Here is a 19542-nt window from a genome sequence, read left to right as displayed (position 1 = left end):
GTGCTGAACTAGTTTACAATTCAAAAACACAACTTGATAAAGCTTTCGCTAATTTCCCTAGAGGAATTACAAAGTGACGTAAATTAATATAAAACACGACCTGGGAATACACTAAAGACACTGAACAAAGGAACTGAAAACAAAGAAAGCCTCGCGAGACACTCAACAAACAAAAGGACACTGAAAGGAAAGGACGCTATGCACAAGGGACTTCTAATTAAAAATATATACATAATTATTGACGTCATCAAATAATGGAAGCTCTCCATTAACAACGACAATAACAAAGTCCAAAACAGGATCATTTTCAGCCATACACATACAGACATAACACCACAAAAACTACTCAGACCTATTCTAAATTTACACTGTAATGTTGTAATTTTAGCACTCTCTTTTGAATTCCAATGGCTGTGTGTTTGAAAGTTTCATTGTCAAGTTACAGAGAGTTTTATGGTTTTGTGCGTCTAGAAGAGAAGTTAGCCATATGCAAGATTTCTCCAAAGTCTTCACACATTGTTAGAGAACCAGTATGCATCAAACTCCTCATAAATCATGTCCAAAACATCATGAATAATGATGAAAATGATCAATTTTTCATTGAGATTTGCCCATTCGCTACACAGTCAGCTAGCCCACTTTCGGCAGCCATCGTTTTCTAAATACTTTCGGCCAATCAAATCACAATATTATCAGAATCCAGATAACCCGTTTTTATTAAATCGGAATAGATCATCGGATTAGATAAATAAAAAAAAATGTCTTGACCGCTGTTGTCGGAAGAGAGAATTAAAGGCTCCTAGGCCGGAGCAACAAAACAGTCAAACAAAAAGTTACAAATTCGTTCTGCCCCATAAGGAACAATGAACAAATTAAAAACAAATGGTAATTACAGAGAACAAATAAGTCTCAAGTTAATTAAATGTTCACAACATAACGACACAGTAAACGATTCATTCCTTTAGGAACAAATCGGTTGTTAAAATTGAGTTCCTTTCGTGTTCCCTAAAATGAGGAATACTATAGGGAATCAACTACCTTAAGGTATATAGTTGAAACAATTATCAGTACCATACAGGTTAAAGCATAACCCATTTTATCATGGAGGCATGCAAGCATAGAATTATTATCAGATAGAATGAATTCATGCTGTGTGCAATGATAATGCCATTTCTTTGTTCTTATCGTATTTTAATTGCATAGTTTCTCATGCTTGATTGGATTCTTTTGAATTCTCAAAAAATTATGCACATAATTTGATTATTTTCAACTGGAAATTTCGGGCACTTCGGTCCCCTCAATGCAAATAAGAGTTACATATTTGAAATCAGCTCATTTTATAGATTCACCAGTGTTGTAAACTATTTGAAAACGCACTTCTAAGAAAAGAAATTTGGGTGTCAAGTTTTCACCTAAATTAGTTATTCTTTCCGTATAGACTAAAATTTATTTTTTAATTTTTTAATTTTTTCAATTTTAGGAGTTAAAATCGATGGAATCACTAAATTTCAGCTCCTGAAATTCCAGATTGTAAGCTAAAATAGATTTGTAAATATCAATCGTTTTCCAAAACTAAAAATTTCGTAACTGAGAAAAAATACAGAGTAGACATACCCTTATAAAGAGATTTCTATCCACGCATCAGATTTTGAGAAACTGTTTTTACGACCAATAATCACTTTTAACAAAGGGAATCTGAATAGATGATGAAGTAGCCAAAGTGAGATATTATTCTATCTGATAACAGTTCACTGATGCAAGCAGGCAAAAATGTTATAACGTGAATCGAACCAGAACTCGCGATTTGAAAACATCAGTATTAAAAGAGTAATAATAATAATAATTTAAAAAGACAATTAGTACACGCAGGCAAAAAGTGTTTTTAAGTCTATTATCCTGCTTCACCTACCGTGAAAAGCACAGGTCGAAATCATATATCGACGCTGTGCCGACGAATCGAGATTCTATTCAGCGCGCAATCAACGAAGACAAAAGTAACCATGACGACCATCCAAAATCTTGGATGAAGTTCAAAGTTGATATTTTTATTCCCGTCGTTGAAAACACAACTAAAAAATATCATCAATACTTTTTAAAAAGAGTCAGTGATAGAGAATCGTAACATAAAGTCTGTCTATTATTTCGATTCAATTAAAAGTGACATTTCCATGACTAATAGTTTAGTAATGACTGTTATACATTTGGGGATCATGTAAAAGATTTCTTTCGAAAGAAACTCACTTCAATTACACTTGGAGGTTTCTGGGGAATTCGTAAATAGTAAACTGCATACTGATACAGTCTGCTAGACATTAGTAAGGTAATATTTGCTCTTCATCTTTGATTCTCTCTACAGTGATTAGATTGACACATGCACGATAAATTTCTATTATTGATCTTCAGAGGTTAATATATTCTTTGAAAACTTAACCTCTGATACTCAGAGTATGCTTCACCCTTTAGTACACATTTAAACCTTATTCAAAATTGCCAAGGCAACACTTTGTCAAGCCAAGATCTGACTCTGACTCTTTTCTGTTACTGATGGCCAGAGAGCCAGGTTACCCTACACATCCCATCAACACTATGGAACGACACATTTTATGAACTTTATGTTAAAAAATGTTTTTCCAACCACTGGACCTTATTTAGGACCCTATTAATGATCTTTGAAAATTGAGAATGAAAACTTCTGCTTTCAAAGGAAAGGTCCCTTATTATTTTGCTCTGAATAGCCTATATTTACCCTATTTTAGGGTTATCAGTTTTCAAAAGTACAATTTGTGTTTATCAAAATTTGAAAGTTTTTCTACTCCCCACTTTATTAGACCTGAGAGTACGAGCACAGAACTGTGCGATTTGCTCCGTTTTTGCAGTTTTGATCCTATATACTTGGAACAGTTAACAATAATAAAAATACACCCCTGTGTCACAGATCCGGTGGGGAGTCCGGTGGAAAAATAGGCCAAAACCCCCACTGGGAAATTACTCTGATTTTATCCCCATTGAAAATTGAATGGAAAACAATGCACTTCAAAATCATCATTGAAGTTGGACTTGTATGGGCTTGGTACTTCGTTGACGGAAAAAGAAGCTGACAGTAAGTGCTTTAAATACATAAGTATGTTCAACTTTAAATTTTGACCATTGGAATAGTTCTTGCGTTATTGTGAAGAATGTGTTTCAACTCTGACTGTGACTGAACCTTTTATCTTTTTCTATTTTCTCAAATGTCATAAAATAATTTTTTCACGTCTCTTTCAGCTGCCATTGTCACTGTCAATTCTGTCAAATATTATCAGCCAAAGAAGAATGACGAGAGCAGGAATAGAGTCAAACTTAATGGTAGAAAGAGAGAGTTAAATATAATATGTTTTCGCAAAAAAAATCAGATAAGCAAAACTTGGGGAATCATCATTAGTTTTTAACCTTTTCATGGTGTCCTTCAGTGTGCCCCTAATATTTGCAATGAATATTTTTCCTTCACCCCTTTAGTTTTCCCCATCCTGGTCAATAATTTCGTTGCTACAACTGACAATTGCCTCGAAATTTCTTTAATTTTGGATTCCTACTTAAAAATTGCCATTTTTTTCTTTTTACAATTAATTCACATATGTATCGGAAGCAAGTAAAAGAGTCTTCACCCAGAACAAGTCTGTCCCCATATTATTTAGATGATATGCAAAATCCTTTTACTCCTTTAAATGGCTCCAGAAAAAATTGTTACCCTCTGTACTGTTTTTTTTTTCAAATCCATCTAGAGGATCTATATGTTCATTTTTCCAAATATTAGTGCAGTACTTACAGGACATTTAGAAAGGCCAGAGTAGAACTGCCTGACAGGGAAAGGCATCAAAAGTGACGGTGCATTTTAAACAATTTATTTTATTTTCAGAAATTGAACAAACGCAAGAAGGCATTAGAAGATGGACCATTCAAAGATGCTTATAAGGCTACAGCCCTCAAAGTCCTTATTATGGACTTCATGTCTTCTGAAGAGGATGAACCGGACGGTAGTTTTAGTGTACGACCTTTAAGATGGAGATCAAAGATGTGCGATGCCATGTTTGAACGGTTGGACCAGGTAACGAAAGACAATATGTCAGCCAATTCTAGATGGCAAACAAAAGTTGGATTGAAAAGCGGAAGAGGAATGCCTAAAAAGCTCCCAGACAAGACCGAATGGGCAGTACGTAAAAAGTCAATGATATATTTTATTATTTTTTGTGATCTTTATGAAAGTTAAAAAAAAAAATTTAACATCATATATAGTACCAGATAATGCCTATACTTTGCATATTTTTCTAGACTAAAACTGAAACCTTTTTACTATATAGACGTTATTTACATGGTAGTACAAGTTGCTATATTTTACTTAACCATTTATACATGATTTTTTATTGTTGTGATAGCATTTTTGATGAGTCGTCTTCATTGTTTGAAAAAAGATACATTTAATAAAAACTGATTAAAAGGTTGTTTAGATTTTTTTTACCGGAATATTCTTATTTACCAGGCAAATTTTAGGTCTTCTACTTTCATACTGAAACTTGTTTTGAAAGATGACCTTTTTGTAACTTTTCCAAGTTTTTGAAAGTCACATTTTAACGCTCTGTGAACGCAACAAAAGATGAATTTTAAAACTTAAAAAAGACCAGGAAATTTGAAATTTTAAAGTCTGGGAATTTATTGAATGTCACTTAGTGGCGTTTCCAAATTTGGAAAATTTGACATTCCTGTACCTCCAGAAATACCAAAAATGTGGAATTTCCAGACATTTTTTGGTCTCTTTAGGTATTTCCAATGAACTGGAAATTTCGGTTTTCACCCAGTGCCAAGCACTTTTCTAACACAGCTGAATCAATTACATTCTTTGAAGAAATCATCCTGCCTTATGTCAAAGCAGAAATAGAAAGTCTTGGTCTCCCATCTGAACAAAAGGCGCTTATGATCATGGACAAAGATGTTGTCAACAAATACCTCGATAACAACATCCTTCTTGTGAATGTCCCAAAACACATGACGAAGTTTTATCAGTCATTGGATCTGACAGTAAATGGATACTGTAAGAGGTTTCTAAAGGGGAAATTTTCAAGTTGGTATCCTTCACAAATTTCGAAGCAACTTGCATCAAACGTTCCATTGGAAGACGTAAAAATCAAGCTCCAATTAACACTAAAGCCTCTGCAAGCAGGTTGGATGATCGGTTTCTACAATGAAATGACATCTGCTAAGGGGAATGAGATGAACGCGTATGAACAATTTTCCATTGTTTTGATTTTGGCAACCACAGGAAACTTCACTCTCCCCCGTAAAAAAATGGTAAGTAAACATGCAGTTCTCATAAGAAAACCCAGCAGAGAATTGGTAGGTAAAGAACTCCTTTTAATCATAACTTCTTTTCCTCTAGATGAATTTTTGTGAAATTTTCAGGAGAGATACATAAAATTGTCATTAATATCATGTTCAAACATCTAAAACATTATCTTTAAAAGAAAGGAAAAAATGGCAATGTTTACATTTCTCTAACCTTCCACAGTACTAAAGTGAGCATTTTTACCTACCGCCTCTACGGTGGAGATGGCGAGACTGTTAAACGGTGTATTGATCTAGGATTACAAAATCTTCCCATTATCGATCCTTTCGAGCAGCTTGATCTGATGACGAATGATGCAGAGGATGTTGTTGTGGCTAATCGTCTAGGTATGATCGCTATTGCTTGTCTCACAATTGAAAAGAGCGTTCTTTGATCGGACATAACAATAACAAGAACTTTGACTATGGGGACCGTACGCACTAAGGGAGGGGGAGAGGGGTCTTCTCAAAAGCGTATGCTTGCGTACAGAGGGGGAGGGGTCAAAGGAAAATCTACCTACGCTTGTTTTTTGTCGACTTTTGGAGAAAAAGAAGTTTCTTGATAACCATTGAGTTTCATGTATGAAAGAAAGGTCCGAACCAAACTATTTTAATTCGAAATTTTCTTCAACCGAGGGGGGGTGAATGAAAAAGTACGTACTTACCAGAGCAGGTATAGCCATTTTTGGGGGGGGGAGGGGGTACTCGATTTTTGACATTTTAGTGCGTACGTACTATGTGAACGGCCCTATGACGAAACCGAGAATGAAAATGACGAAGAATGGGTAGAGCCATACGGAGACAGAAACGCTTTCAATCTATTTGATGGTGCTTAAAATCGAAGTTTTCTTTATAAATTAAGGCTTTTTACAGTTTACATTTGAGTGAAAAAGGACTGTTGTATGAGTTTTTTGAAGATTTCTCTTGAACCTTTTTTCCCCGATTTGCCGCATTCGCGAAAGTAAATGGTTGCGAAAAATTTCGAAACTCCAAAATCGTGAAAGTTTATGTTCGCGAAAAAAAGATTTTCGTCAAATTCGCGAAAGTAAATGTCGTGAATTTTGCGATTTTTCGACCTCGGGAAAGTTTCTGCTTGCGAAAGTAGGAAATGATGGACTTCTTTACCGCTCCACCTTGCTATGCATGTGATGAATGGATACATGACAGGATTGAAAGGGAAAGTTTGAGCGTTCCACATCCCTTGACTAGTTGACTTCCTTCGTCAGGCAGTAGGTTGGGGTATCCAACTTCGCTGGCAAATCGTGTGAATGATAAGCTGAATGCTGTCGTTCTATAATCATCCATGATCTTGATTTTTGTAGCAGATGTTGCGCAGCAAAAGATTACCATCCATATTTTGATTGGTACGTTTGTGGAAGTTCGAGTAAGCAGTAAATGACCTATACAAATCCATTTCAGTTAAGTAGAGTGGAGGGGCGATGTTCAAATTGTGGTTAAATTGCTCGGTCCCATTTCCATATCTTTGCGATGTATCGACATCTTTCTAAGCGTCTTCGGACGAGTTTGACAAGATCACGACCATCAATGATGTAAGAGATTTGTAGGACATAACGGAGAACAGTTTCAACTCCAGCATATTTAGCAACTGTATGGTTTCAATGGACATGATTGACAATGCTGTAGGCAATTGGAATGTTTTTCCGTATACATCCTCATCTATGATCACCTGTTCATCGTGGAATATCTTCAAGTTAATTAATCGACATAAATTCAATATCATAATCCATACCGAAGTCAGCAATGTCACTGCAAAGGACGTTATGTTCAACGGTAAGTTGCTTGACTTGATACAGTAATCCAGTGTTGGTTCAGTTGATTCTTGGAGTAATAAAGTTTGAATGAGTTTTGAAAGGTTGGCGTCAGCTGAGGATGTGTCACTCTTGTCACTCTCATAAAGACTTTCGTATAAATTGAAAGTAGTGTGAAGCGATGACTTCTCAAGGTCGGATACACTTTCACTTGATGTAGGGTTTTTTATACAATCGGTTGAATAGGTCGCAATCGTTGACCACTATTGGCAAATGATTTGTAGTTGGATTGGTTTGGTCGCAGCCGCATGTTTACTACGGCCACTGACCTTTACATATCCCTGGACCAAGCTTCGCCAATTTTGATCAGAGTTTATTTTGGAATTGGTACCAGAGAAGATTGCAATGTTAAAAATTAACGTCTAACGACACTACATCATCAAAAGTATTTGAGGAAAAGATCCAGCGCTCTCGATGCATTTTCACCGCTATTGAGTAGTGCCGCCATTAGGGTACCAATTAAAAAAAAAACTCAGATCAAAGATTTTTGCTGGAGCAGGATTGAGTAACTTGGTCCGGAGTGTTTGGATTATTCAATGGGACGTTGTGATCTGAAAAAAGACTATTGATGAACGGAAGAATATTTCCTGTTGAAACCTTAACTCTTAGTAGGCGAAACACGTATATATACGTTTTGAAAAGGTCATTTTACCGATACACAGTCTTTTGGTCATAACTCCTGACCACTTGAGATTCAGAGAAAAAAAATCCGCTATTTTTTGTAGCTGAGAGAAAGAGCTTTCCCACGATACCAAAGTTGATACCTGAATCGTTTGTCCTGGTCGAGAAATTGCCTTTGAAAGAATAAATTTCCAGAAAGAAATGATAAACTTTTTGGCCTTTTTCAAAAAAGTTAGCGGCTTTGAAAGGTTAATAAAAGATTTTTAAATCTTTAAAACTGGTCCAAACTGTCCAAAATGACTATTGGTACTAGGAGAAAGTAGATAAAGGCATTTTAAATGAAAAATGAAAAACAATTGAGTCCATGTTAACCCTTAGGAGGCGAAAGATATAAGTATATATGAAAGAATAAATTTCCAGAAAAAAAATGATAAACTTTTTGGCCTTTTTCAGAAAAAGTTAGCAGCTTTGAAAGGTTAAAATGGTCATTATATTATTATTGTATGAGAAGCTTGTTGCTTTTCTTCTTGGAAAATCTTTTGTGATCGTTAATATTTCACCCAAGATTATCTTTACAGGTCTTTACGGTCTTTGCATTGAGCAAAAAATAGATATATTCTTAACTAGTTCAGCTCGAATCTTACAATGTTTGTTCGTTTGTTTGTTCACAATTTTTAGGGCAGCCTAGAAAGCTGAAAAATTGGTCTACGGCCCTGAAATTTGGTACATGCCTTCCTTAGGCAAAAACTTAGGGGTAGGTTTTTCTTTTTGCCCCAGTTTACCCATGAATTTTGAACCATGAAAATCATATCAAGCAATATGTCAGGCATTTATGAACCTTCCTCGAAAAAAGAGACAAGTAGATGGATTTTTACTGCCGTTTTCAGAGTTTTAGGCTTTATCAGTCAACTTCAGTGATATTTTCAAAGGTTTTGGGAAACATTTAGGTTTTTTTAAACTACAGTGCCATATAAGAACCGAACCATTGTCTGTAATTGAAGTATTATTCCTCCGTGAAAATTGTAGTTGATTTTTTTTCTTTTCCAAATTGTTTTTATTTGATAATATCACAGTGAAAAAACCGTTGAATAAGTTAAAAGAAATCACGGCGATTCCTGGCACATTTTCGGTTCTACAAGCCGAGAAAAATATTTTCGACACTACCAACACGCATCTTTGTGAAAAAAAAATACAAAAAACTATTGATAAAATCTCCAGAAAATCCCAAAGAACTGCTTTTTCTGGGACATTTCCAGCCCTGGTGGCCAGTAAAAAATTTTTTCAAATCAGGCTCCATCACAATTTGGGTATTACCATTTTGCATCATTGTACTCGGGTAAATTAATGCGTGTCCAAATTTTTGTTAATTCCTCGGACCCATCATCACCCCTCCTAGCATAATAAATTATACCTTTAAAGAAGTGCATTACGATGTAGAACATGAAAATCGGTGTTACTTAAATTTAGGTTTTGCCAATTTTGCGAAAAACCGCAAAAACCAAAAAATGCGGACGTCAGCAAAACTTGTTTTTTAAATAACTCCAGTTTGGCTAATGGTATAAACATGAAATTTGGACCAAAGTTGCACATTATTAAAAAGATCATTTTGAAAAAAATTGTTTTTGAAATTTTGCTGATGTCTGCACTTTATTGCAAATTTTCGTATTTTGCTGATTTCTGCTGACGTCAGCAAAATTTGAAAAAAAATGATTATGTAAAAATGTTTTTATCACTGATATGCAACTTTGGTCCAAATTTCATGTTTATAACATTAGCCAAACTGGAGTTATTTAAAAAACAAGTTTTGCTGACGTCCGCCAAAATTTAAGTAACACCGATTTTCATGTTCTACACCGTAATGTGATTCTTCAAAGGTATAATTTATTATGCTAGGAGGGGTGATGATGGGTCCGAAAAATTAACGAAAATTTGGACACACATTAATTTACCCGAGTAATAATAATAATAATAAATCTCTTTTATCACCTATAAGATAAGGTACATGGTTAGGGAAAAATAAAAAGCTAAAAGTATATACAGCGTTAAAAAAAAGGAAACAAAGTTCAGAACAAGGTCAGACACAAATTATCATGACGAGAAAGGGACGGGATAGGGAAAATGGCAGGGGAGGGGTGTCATGAAGATGTGGCTGTCCTTGAGCGTTGAACGTGTTCCTCTAGGATATGTTTTAGAGCAAGCCGATATTCCATCACATGCCAGTTCTTTATAAGGAGCTTGCATAGGTCAACCTCGCTTGAGTTTTCATAAATATATTTCCTATCAATGTTGTGTTTTTTATCCAGGATTACTTGAACGAGGTCAAGGCTGCTCATATGAATAGTGTTTGCTGCCCTCGCGAGAAAGCTATAGTCAATATTGTCAGTGCAGCTGAGTGTGTTATACATATATGAAGAGGTGTTGGAGTTCACCAATGTTTGTCGTAGAAGTTTAACTTTTCTGTCCTCTATGAGGACAGAGACATCCGGGATATTGTAAATTTTGTGCAGATGATTTTTGCTGTTTTTCGAAATATTAAACAGAGATTTTAAACAGGACCTCGCTTGTCTGTTTAAGCAGTCTAGTTCAGTTTTAGTTAAGTCAATAAGTTCCAAACCATATAGTAATTTTGGCAAAACGATTGATTGAAAGATTTTGACAATAGCATCCGGGTGACAATGCCTTACGCCAGAGGTTATAAGAGAGGTGGCTACCGACCATAACTCCGAGATTCGGGAAGAGTCTATTGTTCTTTGTGCACCAGTGGAATCCAAGATGGGTGAGTTTTTTTTTGAGGATTGATTTCTGTAGATTCAAGTTGTATCGTTGGATTAGCAATACTACTCCGGCCGGAGATTACAAATTGTGTTTTTGATTTCGATGGGTTGAACTTCAATCCATGCTCTCGTCCATATTTTTCGCATAAACTAACCATTGATTGTAGGTGTTTGAGAGATGGGCTGAGAAGGATTATGTCGTCCGCGTAGGCAATGACTGCTGTGTGTAGTCCGTTAGGTAGTGAGCAGCCAATGTTTAATTGTTTAACTTTTACAAGAAGACCTTCAGTGTATAAGTTGTACAAGTAGGGTGAGAGGATCCCACCCTGGCGTACACCTTGAGTCAATGTGAAGGCTTTGGAGCGAAAAGAACCATAGCTGACGGTTGCTGAACTGTTCAGATAAAATTGAATCAAAAAGTTTAAAACTTGGTTGGGTAACTCTGAATCAAGAAGTTTGGTGAAAAGTGTTTGCCAGTTGCAACAGTCAAAGGCTTTCTCTATGTCCAGGCTACAAACGTATACCGGTGTATTGTTGTTATTATAATATCGTATTGTATCTTGGATGACGAGCTCAGCATGAATCGATGATGATGCTTTAGTGAAGCCGTATTGAGAAACATTGTGGTCCGTGAGTTGAGGGCATTTCTCAATAATGATAAGTTCAAGAATTTTTGTGATGATCGGGAGAAGACTTATTCCACGGTAGTTATTTGCGTCGTTCAAAGAATTTTTGTGTGATTTCACCAGCGGTATAAGTATTGACGTACTCAGTGATGCAGGAATGTCTTTGGAGCGAAATATTTCGTTTATTAGTTTGGTGAGGTATCCATTGAATGTGTCACTTGATGCGTATTTGTAATGTTCTGGTAACAACTGGAAAGGGTCACGAGATTTACCTGTTTTTAATTTTTTTATTAATGATGAAACGTCATGCTGGGTAACGTAAAATTAGGGTCACGAGATTTACCTGTTTTTAATTTTTTTATTAATGATGAAACGTCATGCTGGGTAACGTAAAATTCGTCGGAATCGAGATCTTTTTGAAGTTCATGTAGCATATTAACAAGTTCTCCATTCGATGTGGTGTTATCAATGGTGTCGATTCTTGGTGTTATCAATGGTGTCGATTCTTGGTGTATTAAGGAGCTTATCAAAGTGGTCACCGAATTCTTTAGCAATGTCGATTTTGGTAGATTTGCCATTGATTGTGTATAATTTCTGTTGCTTTTTCTTAATTAGATTAATTTGAGCCCAGTATGAAGATGGGTTTAAGTTCTTGAGCTTTTCCACATTAATATAGTATTCAACTGTTGCTTGGTGCTTTGCGCGTTTAACGAGTGTTCTGAATATCTTACGTGAGAATTTGTAACGGTTATATGAGATGTCTGAATCGTTTCTAGGGAAGTTGTTTTCTCGCCAAATGTTAAAGTGTAATTGTAAGTTTTTCTTGGCTTCAGTTAGTTCGTTGTTCCACCAGCGTTTAGCTGGAAATTCGAAGAAGTCTTGATTAAAAGTTGTGTAGCAGTCAGATGTCGATGAGTGTAGGATATTCTGTAGGTTATCAAGCATGGTTTCAGTGTCGATTACATTGTTGATTTTAGTGATGTTTTCTGAAACTTTTTCCTTGTATAGTTTTACAAATTCACTATTTCTCCACATATGGGTTGGTATATAGTCATTGGTCAGAGTTTCTGTTTCAAGTTCAGTGGTATGATTGTTTGTTGAAGGTGGGGATTGTAACGTCAATTTAACAGCTAGGTGGTCGCCTGTATTCAAGGCATCTGGTTCGGGGACGTGTGAGTCAACAAGTAGATCTAGTAACGATTGTGATATAAGGACATGGTCTATATATGACTTGTTGGGAAGCGAAATATGGTGGTATGTGTAGTTTGGACCATGACCGTGAGTGATGTCTATTGGAACAAGGTTATCTTTGATTCACTCTACTTATAAGAGCACAAAATTATAATCTCAAAATGTCCTCATTTTAGTTTATGTTCTTGTAAAAAAACTTTAGATCAGACTCAGAAAGAAAGAAAACTTCGTGATTTGTTTACACGAAATTTGCGATGGTGTGAAGGGGGTATGAAAAAGTGGTTTCACACAGTCTGAAGGAATGAAAATTCGTGAAAAGTATGCAAAACTATGTAATTATCCTCACGAAATTCAGCTAAATTAATCTCCAGCGTTGAGGTTTGATAACAAGATGAATGCGACTCCTTCAGAGATTTATTACGATGGAGAGTCTCTTTCATACAAACAAAGGCTTCTTTGACGTCATTTTGGAAGTTGAAACGTATCAACAGCTGATGTACCTTTTGAACATTGTGTACAGAAAGCATTTATGTTTATTTGTAAGAATAAAATATTTTTTCTACAAGAAAGAAATTATAAAAATTTATTTAAAACACTTTTAGTGTTTTTATTTTTTCGAATCTTGAGAAAATTGAGTGTGTGAATTCACCACGTTCACATACCCTGTATCCGCCCCTGAGTCCTTTGTGTGATAGGTTCATTCGGGCAGCTTTGAAAGTCTCCAAGGATAATCGATTCAGATGTAGCGGAAAATTGGTTCAAAATACCAGTGATAGATGATAGTTGGCTTTTATATGTTTCTATATAGTCTGATTTGTTTATCGATTGAAGGTATACTCCTGTGATAACTAATGGTTGATTATTTAGTGAAGTCTGTATTGTTGTCATGTAGTCCTCTTGGAAAATTGTAACTGAATTTTTAAATTTCTTTTTGTGTAAGAATAGTATTGTTCCACCGAAAGGTCTACCAGTGTTCTGTTTGTTAGCTGGCTGGAAGCAAATATAGAAGTCCTTTTTGTAATTGTGGATGAGGTGTGCTTCGCTTTGAGTAAGCCATGTCTCTGAGAGATGAATGCAGTCATGATCAGTAATAATGTTGTTTACATATAGATAGTTTGATTTAAATCCATAACAGTTCAGAGCAATAAATTTTACGTTGTTGTTATTATTACTATGCCCAGCCATTGCGTGAATAATAATGAGAATTATGTCCTTTGTCTAATTTGTGATGTGGTTTGCTGTGAGATTGACTTTGTTGTTACTGGTCTGAATAGTGGTTCTGTTGGTCTGAATGGTGGTTCTGTTGGTGATTCGTTTGGTAGTGCTGTTCATCGTAGTCGATTTGGTAGTAGTAATCATCTTGCTGTCGAGGTTTGTATCTGGTTTGACGGGATAGAGACTTATTTTGAAATGGTTTAACAACGAGTCCTTTTGCCCAACGATTAGGTTCGAATGCCTTGTCTTTGTCAGCAGATGGTATATCAATTTTGAATGATCGGTTGTATTTGTTGACTTTGTTTGGTGTAACGTCTATAGCTGGTAAACCGACTTCCTCCTCTACGTAACTTTTGACATGTGCGATCTCTAAAGTGGGGTCAAATCCTCCAACGAACAAAGAGTACGGTCTGGTAGCACCGGTTATATTACTTCTGACTTTGGGTTTGTCACCGTATACAACAGTCTTACTCGTAACTTTAGCTTTCTCGGAGGTGGAGTCGTCCGTGTTAGTTGGATGGTTATCATACGTTGGATGGTTAACGTACGCTGGTTTTGAAGCAGATCTAGTAGGTTGAATTTGTGCATTTTTGCGTTTGAAAGTAGTGCCAGTGCCAAGGGGAGTTTCATTGTTGACGATTGAAGAGTCGAAAGGAATTTCATTAAGGATACTACTGCTAAGGATGTCGTTGTTGGACGCTTGGCGTTCTACATGGGGGTTGTAGGATCCTCCAGATTTCCTTGGTTGAATATGGTTTTCACTGTTCATAAACTTATCAAGTTTCATCTCAACACTAACAAGATGTTTCCTCAGATCAGCATTGTCAACACGCAACTTTGCGTTGCCTTCTAAGAGTTCTTGCATTTTCTGGATAAGTAACGTTATGTTTGGTTCAAGCAGCGGAGATGCTATTTTTGTTGTGTGCGATTGTTGCTTATCAGATGGTCTGAAAAGAGAGTTGGCAAGCCTCAACACAATATGTCCTTCGTGGATTGAGAGACCCAACTCGTAAATGTCATTTGCAGCGTTCAGTGGGTTTGTGCGATTTTTCAGGTGTTTAGATACATTTCTGTCTGTGATGAAAAAACCGTTTCCTGTTAGTGTGTCTTGGTCAAATACGTTCAAGAATTGTTGAAAGACCTGTTCTCTAAGTGTTTTGAGAAAAGGAATTTGAAGCTGTTTTGAAAGTTCGTTTGTAACTGTGTCCTTCGGCAAATTGTAGATATTGTCCAGGTTTGTAAGAAATGAGGTTGAGTCTCCTTGAGTTTCTTTAATTTCCATCACAATTAGTGGAAAATTAAAGGTGTTGTTGTTGTTTTCTGATGTTGAAGATGCGCCATCTTGAACACGCGCGTCTTCGTCCGCCATCTTGTATCGTAATCCAAAATTGCGCAATTGTGCAAAAAGGCAGAAAAAAACTAATGAGCCAATCATGAGAAAAGCTGTTACAGACAAACGAACAAGCAAACAAACGGACAAAGGTTAATTTAAAGGGCCACCAGGGTAGGTCCAAAAAATAGTTTAAGGGTTTAAAAAATGTTGAATCCCTTAATATTTCTCAAATTGCTAATGAATCATTGTTTCAAAATAATTTCAGTGGAAAAGACAAAACATGCATTTTCCAGGAAGCTAGATAACTTTAATTATAAGTAAAGTAAAAAATTTTTTTTTTTTGTGCAGAACTTTTGCTTAAAACAAATCTTAATTAAAAAAGAGTCATGCTGAGTTGATCATTTGGAAGGGATTAACAAGTTTTTTGAAGCTACCCGATACTCCCAATTACAGATTTTAAACTCATTAAACCCCATAAAGATCTCTCAAAACTTTAAGTGCCCCTTATTTTCAGAGGGGACATGAAAATCATGAAAAATGTCACGAAAATCCAGAAAAACTTTTACATGCTTTTTTGAATCGAGAGCAATGTATGAAAAAAAGCTAAACTATTTGAAAGAGACTTTTGTAAAGGCACACATAAATAGGAACACACAAATAACAATTCAAAACTTACAATTCATTACCCTTTCTAAATTTTCTTGGGTAAAGTTCGTAAAGAAAGTGAATTTACATACTGCTCAGCCAAATTGAAGTTCTGTAATCCTGTCTTTCTATTTGGTCTACCACCATTGTTTTTAGACTCAGAATCAGACCATTGATAATTCATTTGTGGGGTCGTGTTGACATTTGATTCTGTTGAAAAATTTGAGCGTTGTTGATTTGTCTCATAATTAGACATGGTTGTGCTGCCATTGAACTCCATCGAAGAATTAGAATTTTGATGATTAGTCGATTCATTAGGTAGGCTTGCAGTACTATTTAGGGACCTTACGAATCGACGACGCCGCTATAGAAGACGTCGTGAGAACCAAAGGTTTCGAGCGGCGTCCTTTTAACAACGTCCTCCTTTTATATCTCCCTACGAATTTTTCATCGAGGACTTCTATTTTCCCGCGATAAAAAAAGCCCGTCATTATAATGCGCCATATTTGTTTACATTTTTAGAAAGGTTTTCGTAGAAAACATCCAAAATCCTCATTCCAAGAAAAACACAAGTTTTTAGCCATTTCCAGGAAAATCAAGTCAATGTTTGCAGAATGCCAGCTTTGAGAGATGTGAGAAATGCTCTGGTACTAAGTTATGCCTTTGACATGATTGATGATTTTGAATTTGCTGCATTGTACGATATCAACCGTTCAAAGGATCCAGACTTTCCATATTGGATTTATGAAGGTTTTGATCTTGACAAATTGACAGACGACCAAAGCAAAGCAGATTTCAGATTTTTCAAAAATGATATTTATATGCTCAAAGAAGCTTTACAAATCCCTGATACTTTCATTCGCAGAAATAGACTTCATGTCGATGGAATCGAAGCTTTATGTATACTTTTAAAAAGATTCTCTTATCCAATTAGATTTGGTGACATGGTCCCTAGATTTGGCAGATCGGAGCCTCAATTATGTATGATAACAGGAGACATTACAAACTTCGTTTATAACATGCATCATCAAAAACTATCAGATTTTAATCAGCAATGGCTTTCTCCTGCTAATTTACAAAACTTTGCAAATGCTATACATCAGGCTGGTGCACCGTTAGATAATTGCTGGGGTTTTGTTGACGGAACAGTCAGGCCTATATGTAGACCAAATCAATTACAAAGAGTTGTTTACAATGGACACAAACGTGTTCATGCCCTGAAATTTCAATCGATTACTGCCCCTAATGGCTTGGTAGCAAATCTATTTGGACCTATTGAGGGAAGGAGGCATGATAGTGGAATGCTGGCTGATTCGAACGTGTTACCTCGTTTGAGACAAATTTGTAGAAGAAATAATCAAATCCCACTTTGTATCTATGGAGACTTGGCTTATCCTTTGAGACCAGAACTACAAAAACCTTTTCAAGGGTTACAACTTACTCAAGATCAAAAAGATGATAACACTGCTATGAGCAAATGCAGAATTGGGGTCGAATGGGTGTTTGGTGAAATTACGAACTATTTTAAATTTATGGACTTCAAGCGAAATTTAAAGATCGGACTTTCCCCTATTGGAAAAATGTATATAGTTTGCACTCTTTTGACAAATGCTAGAACATGCATGTATGGCTCCCAATCTTCCTTATATTTCAGGATAGATCCACCTACTGTATGGGATTATTTTCAGTAATGAAATATGCAATGTATATTATATTTTAAAATAGTTGTGTTTTATTTACAAGGATAAAAACAATGTTGTTTAAAAACAAAAATAAATATTAACTGTTAATTTAATTGCATGGGTTTATACTGTATTTACAAAGAATGCAAAACAGGAACTAAGAAGTATTGATATTTTTCACCTATTTTCATGTAGTTTTGATTACAAATACTCAACTTATATCTTCACTTGAATGAATTTTTTCAGCTTTGAAGTTCAAATAAACAAATGGGAACGCAAATACACTTGTAATTATTCTTTTCAAAAGTCATTCAATGTCAAATTCCTTCTAGTAGATAGAGACAAATTTTCCTTTAGAACGATTGAAAACAAGACAAAATCTATTTGCCATAGTTTTATTAAAAATAAATAAATTAAAATTAAAAATAAATTTTGATTTTTCAACAAGACAAGAAATAACCTGCTTTTTCAAAATTTCAAATACTTACAAATTTCAACGTAGAATCATGTAAGCAACATCAACTTCAATATTATAGAGTGATAAAAACCAAACGTCAAGTCATAAAAAGCAACACCAATTTCAATGGAAGTCGTAGAAAGCACCGCCAATTTCAACGTACAAAGTCATAAAAAGGAACCACCAAATTCAACGTAAAGTCATTAGAAGGACCAACTCATTTATTTGAAGGGTTTTTATTGTTCATTTGTGACAAAGCTTGAATAAGTTGTAAAGAAATTTGGTTTTGTTGTTGTTGATTTGCCTGTATTTGTTTCTGTTGTTCAATTAAAAGTTGTAATTGCTGTTGTTCACGTTCCATAGTCATTTTCTTCATTTCTAGTTCCTTGTCCTTTGTTTCCTTATCGGTTTCAAGTTTTGCCATCAGAAACGAAAATATCTCAGTACCAGTATTGCGTTTACCTTTAGATGATGATGGGCTGCCATCGTCAGCCGCTTTCCTCTTCCTTGTTTCAGCATGTGTTTCCATAGCTGTAGCACGAATTGCTTCAGCATCTGCCTTATATTTATCTTCCTCTTTCTTCTTGTTGGAGGATGTGGCTTCATGTTTCTCTGATGCTTCTTGCATTTCTGAGCTTATCTCCTCCCATACCTGGTCCATTTCCGTTGGATTTTCCACTGACCCGGATTAAGCTATTTGTTGACGCATTTTTCGTTTGTGGTCGTTTATTGCGATCTTCGTTCTGTCTCGAACTGACTTCTGTGTCACATCGAACTTGACCTCAGTGACCTTGTTCAAGTCTTCTGCAACTGCTGTCCACGCTGAACCGCTATCTCTGGTACCAGGTTTGAAATTATATGGCTTCATGAATAAGAGCTCACGCCCCAACAAAACATCGTGCTTATCATCCCATTTCATGATGCTAAAAATGTGAAAACAAATGCCTGATTAATGCTTACATATACAATAATTTGTGTCATTTTACCTTCTTCAGATTGTATATAAATAACCAGAAAGTTGCACATTTAAATCGAAGAAGTGATAACCAATTTGTTTCCAAATCCAAGAGCAATCAAGGCAAAAGGCATTTATGTTTGTTTTGGTTTGAAATTTGGAAAATTTATGCCCAAAAATATAAAATAATTGGTTAGTTTTTCAAGCAATTATATTTTCTAAATGAAAATTATCAAACTCCAATAGATTCAGCTTAAAACTTACGTTTTTTTTGTCAAAGTTTCATCGGATTTTACATCAACCATGTTTCTTCGAAGGACGACGTGAAAAAAACTGTTTTGAAGGAGTTGACCTCACGAGGCCGACTTTTTGCAAAAGGTGATTCCCGGGAACGCATGCGCATAAGGAGCAAAAATGGCGCATACGGCGTCATCTAAAGCGGCGTCGCCGATTCGTAAGGTCCCTTTTAACTCCAGTTCAACTCCATCAAAGAATTGGATTTCCTCGAGTCCTCGAGTCCTCGATGAAAAATTCGTAGGGAGATATAAAAGGAGGACGTTGTTAAAAGGACGCCGCTCGAAACCTTTGGTTCTCACGACGTCTTCTATAGCGGCGTCGTCGATTCGTAAGGTCCCTAAATAGTACTGCAAGCCTACCTAATGAATCGACTAATCATCAAAATTCTAATTCTTCGATGGAGTTCAATTAATGGGATACGTTTTCTTAGGGATTAAAATTTGCGTGTCACCCGCGAAATTAACTCTCAAAAAAGGAAAGGCCTTATCCGCGAAATATTTTTGAGAAAAAATCGAAAAATGTGAAATAACTATTTTTGAAAATTTTACTGGCATCAAAGAAG

At 35.7% G+C, this 19542-nt stretch overlaps 2 protein-coding genes across 2 annotated transcripts in view; one reads left to right on the top strand and one right to left on the bottom strand.

The window, feature by feature from the left end:
• The first annotated feature begins 16203 nt into the window (after window positions 1-16203).
• Window positions 16204-17326, top strand: LOC136811350 (uncharacterized). Its single transcript, XM_067067965.1, has one exon. It carries the CDS (start codon window positions 16204-16206, stop codon window positions 17278-17280), a length of 1077 nt encoding a protein of 358 aa, XP_066924066.1. The 3' UTR covers window positions 17281-17326.
• Window positions 17327-17945: 619 nt separating this feature from the next.
• The window catches only part of LOC136811349 (putative uncharacterized protein DDB_G0274435), an 8719-nt gene continuing 7122 nt past the window's right edge, over window positions 17946-19542 (bottom strand). Inside the window, exons 4-6 of the mRNA XM_067067964.1 lie at window positions 18948-18992; window positions 18483-18651; window positions 17946-18380 (exon numbers count right to left, since the gene is read on the bottom strand). Of these exons, the coding sequence (XP_066924065.1) occupies window positions 17946-18380; window positions 18483-18651; window positions 18948-18992 (649 nt within the window). The remainder of the gene's footprint in view (window positions 18381-18482; window positions 18652-18947; window positions 18993-19542) is intronic.

The sequence above is a fragment of the Clytia hemisphaerica genome, unplaced genomic scaffold (genome assembly GCF_902728285.1).
Source record: "Clytia hemisphaerica strain Z4C2 unplaced genomic scaffold, Clytia hemisphaerica genome assembly, whole genome shotgun sequence".
Lineage (NCBI taxonomy): Eukaryota > Metazoa > Cnidaria > Hydrozoa > Leptothecata > Clytiidae > Clytia > Clytia hemisphaerica.
This window is presented reverse-complemented; position numbering and strand designations above follow the sequence as displayed.

Excerpts from the sequence above, each read along its gene's own strand:
- LOC136811350 (XM_067067965.1), top strand. The coding sequence starts at position 16,204 with ATGCCAGCTTTGAGAGATGTGAGAAATGCTCTGGTACTAAGTTATGCC.